The following is a 14,867-nucleotide window of genomic DNA, read 5'->3' as shown; positions in this document are numbered from 1 at the left end:
GCCACCAACTCTTTGCTCCTGTCCACATCACTTGCTTTCTGTCTTACTGCCTGGTGGAACTATTCCACTGCTGAACACAGGCATACAGAAAGTTGCATAGAATATAAAAATAATAAAATATTCCAGAACTTCACACCTCCTATACACACATAATATACTATCAATGAAAATGCAGAAGGCTGTGGAGAATGTTTAGCTAATTCATAAATTGACTAAAAGCAAGGGGCAGGACCTGAGGCATAACTGTTATCCCTGAAGATAGCAAGGGATACTGGAAAATGGGCACACATAGCCCTTCCATGTCCAAAGACTAGAAAAGCCAGGCTGTTTCAAGTGAAGAGCACTTGATTTACGGCATTGCCTCAACTGAACTGCATGAAGTTTCCATGCAGCAGTGACCTAATTTTCCTGTTCTTACCCAAAGGATTTCAAATCACAAATACAAGAACATTTGTGTTGGGACACTTTCTTACTAGGATATAGAAACAACGATTTAAAAAAACAAAGGAGTGTACAGTTTGACAGTGTTTGAGAGAGCATTGTCTTAAAAAAAAATAGTTTTTATAACAAGACTGGCTGCTATAATAAGCAACACACAAGACCAGTAAGAGCGCTTTATGTGTTAGGGGGCCAACTACTAAGCTGCCCTCCACATGAATTACTGACAGTGAACAGATCTTCCTTTATTTAAAAAGGGTATACAATATAAACTACCTGTCAGAGATGAAAATATCCAAAAAAAGAGTCTGATTTCTGACACCAAAATATTAATTGAACTGATTTCTTTTTGTTATATGATATCACATACACTGTTTGCTATGTAGTGTCACTTGACATAGTTGTAATTTTGACGCTACATACAAGTTTTCTTTTTCCTCCCCTAAGAAAACAAGGGTAAAAGCATTTATCGGTTTTCAATGTAGTATTACAGAAATCGTTATTCATATTTTAGCAGAATTTACATAACTGAAAAGAGTTTTTGCCGAGGTGCTCTGTATATACAAACTTGTACATACTGTAACAATGTATTTGCGTTGAAATCACATTTGAGCAGAGAGAAAGAGCAAGTGCTTCCCTGCTGAGTTTATACGCTCCTTTACCTTTACATCCACCCCAGGAATATAAAACACTGTTGTTTCCACATCACTAGATTTTGTCTGTAGAGATGATGGCACTTTCTTGCCAGCAAGTAAGTGAGTAGTAGATGCATAATTAGTTTGAAATTTCTTCTTTTTTGAAGGAGACTCTTGATCCAAACTTCTGGAACTCCGATCATAGCTCCTAAAATAAATGCATTGCATGTTAGTAAAGCGAGCTTAATACTCATATTAATGAGAGCATATTTTCCAGTATTAAATAACCTAGAGATGTCTAAACCAAATTTGTAATATCAACTATACAAGGAAGCATTTCAATCTCTGCTTTACTCTTTACTTTCTGTGACCTCCACTCCCCTTCTGTCTGCCCACTCTGGTTTCGCCACTTTCATTATGCGATTATTTCAGGCAGTAAAATGTACAAAATTATTGCTATGTCATTAGAGAAACACCTTCCAATTCTCTGTACTCTTACAGTCAAGTTCATCTACGTTACCCAATGGGATCTGTGAAAACTCTTCTATATGCAGAAAACACTTAGCAATTTTCATTCTCTGCTGTAAAGCCTGTCTTTGTATAAATTCTTAAGAGATTTTTTTTTCCTTCTGTATCAGTTCTTAGAAAAAAGTGTCTTGGAAAGACAGAAACCAAGTTCCTTTCTAATTACAGATCTGCTATGTATACCTCTCAGTAAGAAAAAGTATTTCTCGTTTGTTCCTATTTCTTACAATTAGAGTTAAAACAAGTAAATCTGATTTCCTTATACTATACTTTTTAAGAATTATCTTTGTTGACAAATAAGTTTCTTAAAATTCAGCATTTTATTAACAACCAATCAAATTTTAGAAAGTAATGTAAAGCTGCCATTAGATCCCTGATCGCATATACATGAAAAAAGGAGACTTTAAAAACTGAGGATGAGATCAAACCTCATTAAGATCAGAAGTAAACACTTCTCTTGCCTCAGACAATTAAAAAAAATGCATTTTATTAAGAAAGATACATTACATCAGCATGCCTTCACACTCAGAAAATAATGGGAGCCCTCAGAGATCATGAGAAAACACACTAGTAGCGCCACTATTAGTGAATCCACATAATGGTTTGACTAAGTTGTAAAGTTACTTCTTTGGAGGCTGAAAAAGAAATAATCTGAGTGCTTTGAAAGCCTAATATTTTGTTTATGAAAGACAAAACATGATTTAAAAAATAAAATGAGAAGAGAGGCATATGATGATCCTTGCTAAACAAACACAACTCCCCACGCCATACTCGGACATAACAATTGCAACTTACAGTAATGCTATGAAGTAGTGATAATTACAACGAATAAAGTGATGTTAAACTAATGCATACATCTTCTATGCTTTTCAGAGGCCGGTGCTTAAGAGTCATTAATTATTGCTCATATGGTCAGAACTTAAGTGATGGAAACATCAGATGGACTTAACAGCTAAAGTCGAATAAAGTACTCGGTAGCCTTATGAAGAACAGCTGTAAGTGACACGTTTCTTACCTTCGTAAACTAATGTCATCATGTTCTTGCTGAAGCATTGTAGGGTGCAGTACACATTTTCCACAGTCAATTTCAACCCTGATATCAAGTTCAAAGTCAATATTTCTCTCCGTGGTCGTGCCAGTCACGCTTCTGTTGGTAGGCGTCGTGGGCCAGCGCTCAGTGAACAGTTGGTGGACAGCAGCGAAGCCTGTTGCTTTCTTGCGAGAGGTACTCCTGCCCGGGCACAATCGTGGATTAGATATTAGCGTGACATTTAGCTGAACAGGTGGTAGAAGACATTCTTAGGCTACGTCCACACTCAGCGTATAATCTTTTAAGAACATTTCTGGAAAAGGCCTTATCTGATACACAGGAATGCAGTGATCTATCTTCCGTTAACATATTAGTAAGTATCCTTTCTTAGTATAGGGTACTATAAAGAACTAAGCCCTTTAAAAATTCTCAATCTAGAAAAGGAACAAAAAGATAATACAATCATTTTTGTATTTGTAAATATTTATATTATTGCATGCACTTTGCGGCGGTATAATCCCTGGATAAAACTGAAAGTTACGGCGTATTTGACAAATCCGTCATTTGGGCCTACTAAAACCTGCCCCGTGCCTCAAAAAATTCACTTTCCAAGTTCTTTTATTTTGTTCCAAGCCCTGAAATTTCTAACAGTTGCCTCCTTTTCAGATCAGAACTCCTCCTTCCCTCACAGTCACCTCTGCCGAACGCAACCTGCCCGGCCTTCCACATCCCCACTTCGGGCAAAATTCGATCCTTCATCAGATTCTGTAGCTTTTACGTCAGTATTTCAAGCGTATTTTCTTAATTTCTGTGTTCTTCCTTAGGACCTTTACTTACGGTGGTTTCCTATAAAAATACGTCCTCTCTCTTTCATGGTCATCCTCCTTGTCAGAGTCCTCGCTGCTTGATGATAAGCTGTCATCCCGGCGTCCTTCTTCAGGCTGGAAGGGAATGCCGGGTGAGAAGACTACTGGAGTTTTGGGTGAACCAAATACCGAGCATGAGCCTTCACTAGTAGATGAGTAATGGGAGGGACCGTCAATAGTTACAGACAAAAGGTCCATTTCTGTCTCCTCTGGAAACTGATTGTAAAGAGACAAAAAGATATTAAATTTCCACAGATTTCGTTTCCGTCGAGAATGCATTAGATAGCTCTGGAAATAAAAAAAGCAAGAGCGCTATGAGAAACTCTCGCTCCCAAGTTCCTCATAAGACAGAGACAGCAGGTGTAGAAATTGCAAGACGGATTATGAAAAAGAAAGAAATGAAAGCTTGGTGGGGAGACATTTGCCATTGCCTGGTGATCGAGCTCGGTCTGTTAGCTAATTACGCATCATGCTCTGACCGATTCACACCATCAGAAGGAACGGAAACATTTCATTTCAATTTAAAAATATATTTCGAAAGAAAAGAACCAAAGAGAGGAAAAATCACCGTGAACCTTGCAGAGCGGCTGAGGCGCCCAGGAGCGTTAGTGAGGCGTGCATGCAGAGTGCTAACACAGAATGTACGGCACCGGTTCGCAGTTCGGGGCTGCGCTCTTGGGCCCACGTGCTTTAGCACCAAGTGAACATCAGGCCAAATTTCCACAAGGGGCCTCCTGTTTCTCACATAAAGCACGACACAAGAGCACACAAGCAATTTTTGAACATTAACTTCTTAAAACACCAGTGAAAAATATCTAGAAGTGTTATTCAACACCAGCACTACCCGTGCAACGTTACTGTAGAGCTACAGAGTTGTCGTCTGCAAATTCACATTAAAGCTCTGCTGAAGAACCGGCATTATAATGTCAATAAGGTATTATTTCTTTACAAATATTCAACATTTGATACCTCTGAGCTTTGTTGGCATAGCAAAATGCTGTCAACACTTAAGCTAACTGGGCTTATATATAAACAACAAAAAAAGGTAGGATAGCTTTTAAACGTGAACATATTTAAATGCGGACAACACGTTTCTGTGTTTTATTTCCACCTCTCTCTCAGAAACAAGAATTCATTTCCTGGGAATGCGAGATGAGTTGGAAGGGAAAGAAAGGTATATTACTATCGCTTGAGTTTGCTTGGGGTTATTTGTTTGGTTTTGTTTTGCTTTTGTTGGTTTGTTTGGGTTTTTTGGTTGTTTTTCTCTTTATTTTCCCTAAACATATTAACATATTAAAGCAGTCAAAAAAACTCCACCATTTTTTCTCTGGGTATTAAGTTTTGACACATTCCCTACTCACCATTATTTGAAAATGTCTTACTCTGCATTAAATATAGGAATTCCAACAGAACTAAAAGTGTGAGAAGAGGTCCTCCCACCTAGCAATTATTTTGTACTGGTGTTGATGCCTGCAATCTTGGAACACAAAGTAACAGATGAAGACACCTGCACACACACTACAATCCTCTTCCAAAGCATATTTCAAGGCTAGACTTATGTCATTTTACATCAGCCTTGATCGAGGTCCTCATAAATATACAAACAAAATTCCAGTAATTCATTTTACAGAAACTACCAAGTTTTAGGTCTACATAAGGGTGTAGAAACACTCTGGAAAGTTCATCAACAACCAATGCTGTTGTTCTGCTTACTGTACATATTTAAATATTTTCCAATTTGATATACATTCTGTTTAGCTGAGTGCAAAAGAGATGAAACATTGAAAAGCAGCTCCTGGTGAGATAAATTAGTTGTCCGGCAAAGAATACTTGCTGCTTCTCACAAATACCTGAAAATACCCTTCCCCTGGACAGCTGGATTGTTGTGCAATCCCCAGAGCTGTTTTATTCAACTTAATTAGAAGTGAAAAGAAAAAAAAAAAAATAAAACAATTACAATAATCTCAGCCATGCAAAAACAACATATTAGGAACATTTTAAAAATGAGCAAACAAAAAATGAGCAAACAAAACAATCCATTTCAAACACACAGAAGGATGTACCTGTACAGCTACAGCAAACTGACTAATACCCATTTCCAAAACTCTAAATATGTTCAAAACCAAAATATACTAGGTGAATTTTTTGCACGCTTCTGATAAAAATAAAACAACTGTATTACCACTATGTGTGTCAGCCTAAAATATTACCATTTTCAAGTATTTCCCTTAAAGTTTCAATTAATTTCTACGTTAAGAAACCAAAATACATGTCTTCTATCAAAACAAATCTATCTTCCAAAACCACACCCATAATTTGAGGCACATACACGCAGTGAAAGACACAAAAACATACAAGTAATTCAAGTCTGCCTAGGTATACCTATTTCATGAACTTGTGACCAAATGGCACAGCAAGTATAATTATATGGCATATAAAGTAATTCTTACAGAATCCTGTATGTTGAAAGTTACTCTTGGCCCAGGAGATGCGGCATCGACACGGATATCCGGGAGGTCTTCGCTGTCTCCAAGCCGAGAGCTATAAGCAAAACCAAACCACAACAGTTTCTTGAATTTTACTGCAGAATTTTTCACTCACGCAAACACTGCACAAATATAAGGCAATAAAAAAAGTACAGTCAGTACTTACGATTTTATTATGGAAGAAAGTATAAAATCACAATTGAAGCACTTAGGATATGTGAAAAGGAAAAAGGAGGGGGAGAAGGAATGAGAAGGAAGCTACACATTACTCGGCTAATAGGCTATCGCTAGCAATCTCTGTGTATTTCTTTATGAAAGTTTTTCAACCCTGACCCAACAAGCAGAAATTATAGGAAAAATAAGATCTTTGTGACACTTGAGACGTAAAGCAAGTTGGCAGATTATATATTCCCTAATGCAACTGAAATGAATTATTTGATTATTCAGCCTTATAGCACATGCATATACTTTTCATTCAAACCAAAGTACTCATTAAGTTTTTCAGAACTTTGTGCTTTTTATAAAGCAACAGAAAAGCCCCACTATCTTTTCCCTGCAATTTCCGGTTCTCTTCAGATAACCTTGTGAAAAAGTACAACGAAATTGGTTTTCATCTGAGGAGATCTCGAACTAGAACCTTCATGCCTTCAACACTTGCTCTGCTTTAATTATCAAGATTGCTAATTAATTCAGAACACAGACTCCTTTTCAAGGCCACCTTGAAAAATTCACTTTAGAGTACTTAGAAAGCTGGTTTTATGCTGGAATATCTGCTGTTTGATATTTTCATATCTGGATTATTTATAAATTTCAATTCATTTCTACAGAAGTATTCAAATTTGAAGTAAATTTCTATTAAGAATTTCTATTCTCATAGAAGAAAGTCCACAAAATTCTAACACTACTCTCACATCTTTTATATTTAATACATAATAATGTAGCACATTTTTAATTCCAAAAGTTGAACGCTTCAGCTGGATCTACAGTAGCAATAAGCTCAAACGTGTATTCTAAGAGCGAAGCAAACACTTTACTAGGAGGCATCATTATACAACTACAGTTTGCTCAGCAACCATTAAATGATGAAACAAAACCAATACGTTATACAGGTGAAGAGATTAAAAGAAAATGATCCTTCCTTCCTTCTTTTCTTTTTTAAACTCTTTAAGGCAGATGATTGCAAATCAAGCATAGAAATTGAAATTATTACATTATGCCATTTTTCCTCATGTAAGTTTCTTCAACATGTCTTGAAAGCAGGATTCTGTAGAAAAACCTAAGTTGTTGTAGAACTGGAAACTTCTCATTTGACAGACTACTAATTCTGATAAAAAAGTAGTTTCAAAAAAAGGTGAAAAGTTGCTTTTTAGAACATGCTTGTCTTCCAAAATGACCTTCTCCTATCCAGTTCCACCACATATAGCCCCTGCCTATAGTAAAGGGATGCTTAGGGCCAAAGTCCAATGTTTCCTCTGTTACATACGCTGTTGTTGTGATCAGATCTCAAATTCCCAGAAGTTACCTGGTTCTGTCCATTCTCTTCAGAGGAGGTCTTCCTGATGCTGAAATACTCTTAGATCGGCTATAGCTGGGTTTGTAGCTGAGACCCCATTTGTCCTTCAAGGAGGCAGCCTAAAACAAAAATAATATTTAAATGCAACAACTGAGAACACAGAGAAAAAACTCTGGCAAGCTAAAATACTATTTTATAGACTGGTGTGCCAGTAAAGTAAAAAGGATTTCTTTTTTCCATAATAGCTAAAATGCATCTCTCATCAGCATTTGCCAGCATCTTCATCTTTTCTCTGGATACATGTTCACTTTTCATACTTGCGGGAATTGGTAGTGTCCTGTCGCCAGGAGAAACGTATACCCAAAGCTGATAATCTGACCACTTTGACAGACATCTTCCCTAGCTACCACTACAGTAACAGAAGAACATCAGCTACAATGAGAGCAGCTGAGAAAGAGCTGCTAAGAGATTACTATTTGAAAGATCTTTTCTTATTAATGAAGCATCATACTTGGAGCTCATGCACTAGGACACGCTGAAAATAATGTTTTGCCAGGTTTGTTATCAGGGTCTGGGAAGACAGCCACATATGGGTTTTTGTCCAGTTTTTTCTAGTGTCTATGCCAAGTAGCTTATTTTTCTTTCTACATCACCTAACTCTGGAAATACACTGTTTACTTATATATAGAACACACTTATAGAAAGCACATGTGCCAAGTGGAATAAATAGGTATCTATCATTTGCCCAGGCAGTTAACATGCTCACCTCCACATCTGCATTCATCAGTTCCATAAATAATCATTTTAAAATCTGCTAAGAGGAGTAAATGCCAACTTCAAATACACATTTTCTGACTATTTCTTGTGAGTGTGCAAGTAAACCCATTTACACTGTAGTATCTCTGAAATTTCAATTTTCCTATCGCCATTATTACAAGGGAGAAAAACTTCTCCCCACTCGCTCCTAAAGGTAAAGGCATTGCTGAACTATTTGATATTCTTAACCTTCCTTTTCCATTACTAACATTTTCTTTGCTTTAATCAACATGCAGAAAGAAAATACGCAACACCAGTGCTATTGTATTTTTAAAATCATTTAATACTGCTTACCCTCATACTGGATCTACGTAGCTTTTTACGAACATCTCGGCGGATATCATTCACAGCCACCGACTCCAGTTGTTGATAGCGCTGAATTTCTTGATTTATAGTTCCTTCACTTGCACCTAATTTTCTGAGGATAAACCATGGTTGAGTTATTTTACAAATCAGTAACGCTGTTTTCACCATTTCAAAATCTGTGTTGCAATGATGTTCTGCTTTCCCTGGGAATTATCCCATTTTCTCTTTTTTTTTTTTTTCAGTAGTTACTTATTACCAGTGCATATAAATAGAGCTGCAGAAGATTTATTCTTGTTTCAAGATACGATTTTTTGTCAGATATAATATTTTGCCCATATGAGGACTCTCTAATTTTAAGGTTTCTGTCTCCAAATGATTCATCAGAGCAGACAGAGGACGTGGAACAAACTAGCGTGCAAGGAGACCCCCAACAACAGTGCTACCACGATGCTAACTAAGGTGGACAATAAGAATGGCTACGCAGCAACTCCCTTGTTTCAAAAAACCCTAGATGTAACGACTAGATGAAAGACCTCCTATACACTTTCAATCACATGACAGCTGTTTAATTAAAACAAACATAATGGGCAAAACTGAGAAGAGAAACCCTCCTGCTGCTAATGGTCCAAAGCCCTGGCACACGGATGACAGCCTTCTGTAGCAGATTACCTTCCGCAGAAAAAATACACTGCTAAACAATTTAAAAAACTCTGTAAAGCAACTGCTATTTCAAAAGAATCAGTTTCCTGAAGCATTCACAAACTGAGAAAAGGCAGGCACAAAACATAACATTGATTCTTGAACTCATATTAGAAGAAATATTTAACCTAAAATCTGAAGTTCAGATACGATTGCCCTCTGAACGGTGACAGCAATTTTATTCCAAGTACAAGCAGTAAAACTTGTCTCCTCTTCATTATTTAACATGTAATTACCAAGCTCTGTATTCTCATCCCAGACAGATCTATTTATAGTAACTCTGTCTTAGGGAAGAAAGAAAAAAAAAAAAAAAGCAAGCAAAACAAACCATGACTGTGAAAAATTACTAATAAAATTCACAGAAGTTCAGATGAAATTTATGAAATTTCAAATAATTCTTTCTTCAGGGTTTTCTCCAGTATAGCATAGGAGATTTAATTTTAAAATATCACCTACAGGATGCAAAAAAATAGTCTATTTAAATATTTTTCTTCTTCCAGTGAATGAGACTAAGCTTGTTACAGTTACAAAGTAATATATTTTGTCAAAGTAATCACCATGATAATAAATCAAGATGGAACTACAATTTTGAATCAATAGGAAATTGATTATAATCAGGCATCATAATGCAGAACCAGAAAGAACATAGACTAATTTGACACTTGGGGAAGAACTTGAGAAATTTGAAAGAGTATTGCACGTATAGTTTTTTCTTACTCAATCCAAAAGGACAATTTTTTATTTTTAAAAAAAGACGATTGCCACTTGACCGTCACAATGCCACAAGATATATGATAAGAACAGGAAAGAAAAACATCAGCTGCACTTTATTGTTCCCCGGTTACTGTTATATTTGTGTGAGTTAAAGCATACCCAACTTACTTTAAGTCATCGATAACTTTAGCTTGCTCATTGAGTTCTCTAATATCGACTAAACGTTTCACAAATTTTCTTCCTCGCTGTTCTCCAGTTTGGATACTAGAAGCTCCCTGTCGTCGGTGATCAACAATCTCCTATTTAAAATAAACATTTAATTAAAGCCCTCATCCAAAATTGGACATTAGTGCGATTTAACAGCAGGCAAAGTGAATTTCACACCTTAAAATTTGGACTAGTGCATGCAAAAGAATCAGTTTCATCTCGAAAGACAGCTGATTGGATTTTTTCCAGTGATCCAAAGCCCATCATTCAGTTAGACACACTGTAACTACTACATACATGTCCCCATGAGCAGGACCTGCCTGCTTTCATATGTGATCTGCTAGACTGAAGAGAATCACACTTCGCTGACCCCAACAGATATTCTACAGGAACAGAGTATCGATGGTTTGGGGGGCTCAAACCAAGCAGGTGATTTACAATCCGCTGCCCAAATGTTAGCTTGGGTGCATCGCCGCATAATGAACCTCCACCTGATTTCTGAACAACAAACAGGAACGTTAGTGTTCTGGGATAACGTTTTCACTGTCGGCAGGCAAGAGACATTTAAGATAGCCATTAACAAACATCTGTTAAAATGTTTTTACGTGAAAGCAAAAAGCAAGGTCAGCAGCATATTGGGTAGAAGTACCGAAAAAGATTTTTTTCCAATTTGCTCATGTTAGTAACTTACTCTCCCTGTTAAGAAAGCCTATCTACAGCCACAGCTTTTCCGATTCAGGTACCTGAAATTAGGTATTTTATCTCCATATTTTCAAGTCCAGATCGCTCTTTCCAGTAGAAATATGATCTGGGATTTCTTGCCTTTGAAATCCAGAGTTAGAAAACTAACACACAAGCTTTTTTGATTTGTAGTAAGAGTTATATGAGCAATAAAGAGTAGCACGCCAGACTCAACTCAAGACTGAGATCTTTCCATTTGACTGAAGATCTTGTCATGCCTTCTCCAATTAGTAGCACTTATTTTGGTTGATTCACTTACTGGGTGTATAGTGGGAGACATAGTGTCAACTTCATCCTCATCTGAGAGGTCAGCTATGTTTACAGAGTTGAGGTCAGCAATATCATCAATATCTTCTTCTCCTGTCAATGTTGTGAGGGTGTTGCCCAAAGCATTCAATCTTTTCCCAATATTTGGATCCATATGGACATCGATACCACACATTTTCCATAACACATTCAGTGTCCAGGTTCCAGCACTACTACTTTCTGTATTTATAAAAAACAAAACACAAAAGTTTAACCAGTTTTTCCTTTTTAAAAAAATCCCCCCTACCAAGTTACGTATTAGTTAGCCAAGACAGCGTTTATCAGTTACAAAGAGCTGTCTTTTCTGCCCACGTATTCCACAGCCGAAATGCCTGCTGGAAGTACTTCACAGCTATGAAGTTACTATTTCCTTAACAAGTGATGTACACAGACAAGCCTAATGAAAATACATTCCCTTCAGCCGAGCTGATCACCAGGAGAGAGCATCTCAAACTTCAGCTCTTAAAAATGCAGCTAAGTACACTATTCCAGAACAGGATTTCTAACAGCAGGAAACCTAAAGGGTGTCTATGCGCATGTAAAAATGCTGACCTATTTACAGTTTCAAGTTGAATAATGATGCTGGAAGATGTTATAATATATGTGTAATGTGCCTGCTGCATACCCTGTCTTCCAAGGATTTTTCTAATGAGCGCCACCTTTCAGCGTCAAAATACAGAACTTGCTTTAAAGCAGAACTACACGAGATCCTGGTTTTCCTTCTACGTGCATTCATGCTGGTTTTCGCCATTCACAATTCCACGTGAGGTAAGTTTTTAATAGTTGCAGCGTGTGTTCCATTTTTATGGCTCCTCAGCACAAAAAAGAGCAAGTGGGCGACAATGTGCAAAACTACAGGGACAGGAGACAATGCAGATGCAACATCTGGGCAAAGAGATGAGAAGAAGCAAGCAGCAGGTATGATGACCAAGACAGAGATTATCAGGTGGTTTTGAGGCCTCTGGAGAATGTCCAAACAACAGTAGGAGAGACTGGGAAGAAAGAGAGTTTGCGAAAAATAGAAGCCGTCTCTGGAAGAGGTGAGGGAGGAACGGGAGCTCGGCATGCAAAGTTTCAGCATTAGAAGGACTGGAAAATTTAGCAGTCTCTACAACAGGAAGCAGTAGGACAACATTGCTGTTACAAAGGACTATTCTCCAACCAAGGAATAAACGCATATACACTGGGTAGTTTGCTGCAGATAAAAATCTAAAACCAGTGTTGCTGATGTGACTCAAAACCTGGAATAGCTTGAAAAGATGAAGCAGATAAAAACCATTGAGGAGTTTTACCAGGAAGACAAGATTCTAAACATAACAAAAAAACAGGCTGCCAATTAAATCACAACACAGTTCAAGGACTTAAATTTCACATTTTATGAATGCTTTGCTTATATAGAATTTGATTTATTCAAAAAGTGCGTTACCTGCTGCAGCCTGTCCTGTTGTCCTAGAACACACTTCATACGTACCATCTGGCACAACACCTATATGAAGCATACAAAGCACATACATGAGTTACGCAGACAGTGAAAGTTGCTTTAGACCAGCCCTTCCAAATTCCACCTCAATCTATTGCCCTCTGCAATTAAAGCATGAGTGGTGTTGGATAGAAGGTTTAGTTTTAATTATTGTTGAATTACTTCCCTTATTTAATAAAGTGAATCTAGTTGGTATCACCCAAGTTTATATCAACTTACAACTCCAGATAAATTCTAGAACCTTCACCATAATGAAAAAAAAAAAAACCTATATAAATGAAAATCACCTATATTAAAACCTTACTGGGATCTTATGAAATTATATAAAAGTAACACATCCAACTCTTCTGACATCTCTCAGACAGAACTTAAATGCTTACAATGAGACTTATAGCAGCAAAGTTATTAATAAAGGAAAACAACAAAGAAATACAACCTTTTAGATACATATTATTTTGCTTTCAAAATGCCGAAGTCTTTTCTTTATCTTTTGGGGGAAAGTTCAGCAGTTTTAAAAGTCACGGGAAATACTATTGTCCAGTATGAAATCACACCCACTTACATGCATTCATGACCAGATCTCCTCTTATTTCTGGCTTCCAGTCATCCCAACTTGTCTCAAAGCCATCAGCAAAGCGGATACAGAAGTTTTTAAAATGACCTTTGCTAACTAGAGACTCTGAGGAACAGGCAGTGATTAATGTACTTTCAATAGTCAGGACTAAAGCAGAGCCAGTGTCAAGATCTGCAGTGTGGTTAGACTGGAAAATAAAATCACAGAGAGAATTTACTGGTCATTGCAATGTCAAGGTGATACTGTACATGCATTAAATGCTGTTTATCTTTTCCCTATTAGAAAACCGATCCCCTTCTCGTCTCTCCTTGTATTTTTCCTTCTCTGCAGAAAGTTTCAAAAGCATCACATCTGTCCACACAGTGTCTTGCACTGTTGTTTTCTAAATACAACACCTACACTGTAAATATATTAGGGCACCCAGAGTCACGCTCATCTGGAAGAGGAAAGGAAATCCACGTTTCATCAAGGACTACACAATTCAAGGCTATGAACCATATGGCCCCGTGACCACAGAACACTAGCTCAGGATTGATTCTTTCCTCCAAGAAGGGTTACACGTGAGTCGACGGAATAACAATGAAAAGTAGCTTTAACTTTTACATGATTTTTTGTGCTTATTTTGATAGCTACAGTTATGCGGAGTCTTAAATACACAGAATATTTTCCAGCCCTTTGTATATTAAGGTCTATATTTTTGTTTACCTGCAAAAAAGCCCACATATTCCATTTTATAAAGCTAGGCTTCTTTTGATCAAGCATAGGTACTGTAAACATGCTATTCTATATACAGCTTAAGACTTCACAAGCCAGAATGTATTTTTCATAATTTACTATAATTTGTAACACATAAGAGCATAAAATGCCATGTGCTTTGTCCATAGCTGCCAGATAGAAGATTCACAATCAAAATGTTATGTTACTCCTTTACATTTGGAAGTATTCTGACTATTTCCTTCTACGTTGTTAAAGTGATTCATTTCTTTTCTGGAATTATTCCCCATTAAGAATACTCGCAGTTCAAAGGAAGAGTCTCCGAATCCAAGGTTTTCCTCTCAGAGCCATCTAACATTATCTATCCTAATAATGCTCCACTGCTGCGTGTGTTTTTAAAACTGCTGTCAACTGGCAATGTAACGTTTTCAATTTTATACTTACGAGGTGCAGCTCACACCTTCACCTTTCAATAGACTACTAACAGTCACGTTGCTTCAGCCATTTTGATTACCTGCGGTGTGTTTGTGATGGGCAGGCAAATTCCTAAGTCATTGACAGTCAGCTGAAGAAAGAGGGTCCCAAAAGCCTGCGCAGAGGTTTGTTGGATTCCAGGCAGCATATCTACTACTTCTTTTGTGGCCATATGAATATCTTTATGTAACGCCATTCTCTGTTCGTTCCAGTTGTCATACGCAGCCTTGTAGTTCAGCCAAAATAGCACAGCTTTATGAAGAAACCAGAAATGCTTAATGGAAATCAACACATACCAAAAAAAAGCACTAAATAAAGTTCATTTTTTTCCAGGGATGTGCGT

At 37.2% G+C, this 14,867-nt stretch overlaps 1 protein-coding gene across 1 annotated transcript in view; it reads right to left on the bottom strand.

Moving 5' to 3' along the window:
• The window catches only part of BLTP1 (bridge-like lipid transfer protein family member 1), a 120,083-nt gene that overhangs the window by 18,822 nt on the left and 86,394 nt on the right, over positions 1-14,867 (bottom strand). Inside the window, exons 56-67 of the mRNA XM_082482267.1 lie at positions 14,565-14,776; positions 13,325-13,523; positions 12,709-12,768; positions 11,236-11,462; positions 10,197-10,327; positions 8,604-8,727; positions 7,503-7,612; positions 5,945-6,035; positions 5,345-5,407; positions 3,466-3,710; positions 2,614-2,829; positions 1,101-1,281 (exon numbers count right to left, since the gene is read on the bottom strand). Coding sequence (XP_082338393.1) covers positions 1,101-1,281; positions 2,614-2,829; positions 3,466-3,710; positions 5,345-5,407; positions 5,945-6,035; positions 7,503-7,612; positions 8,604-8,727; positions 10,197-10,327; positions 11,236-11,462; positions 12,709-12,768; positions 13,325-13,523; positions 14,565-14,776 — 1,859 coding nt within the window. The remainder of the gene's footprint in view (positions 1-1,100; positions 1,282-2,613; positions 2,830-3,465; positions 3,711-5,344; positions 5,408-5,944; positions 6,036-7,502; positions 7,613-8,603; positions 8,728-10,196; positions 10,328-11,235; positions 11,463-12,708; positions 12,769-13,324; positions 13,524-14,564; positions 14,777-14,867) is intronic.

This window comes from Vanellus vanellus, assembly GCF_965231255.1.
Source record: "Vanellus vanellus genome assembly, chromosome: 4".
NCBI lineage: Eukaryota > Metazoa > Chordata > Aves > Charadriiformes > Charadriidae > Vanellus > Vanellus vanellus.
Note: the sequence above shows the minus strand (reverse complement) of the source record. Positions and strands in the feature narration are given on the sequence as shown.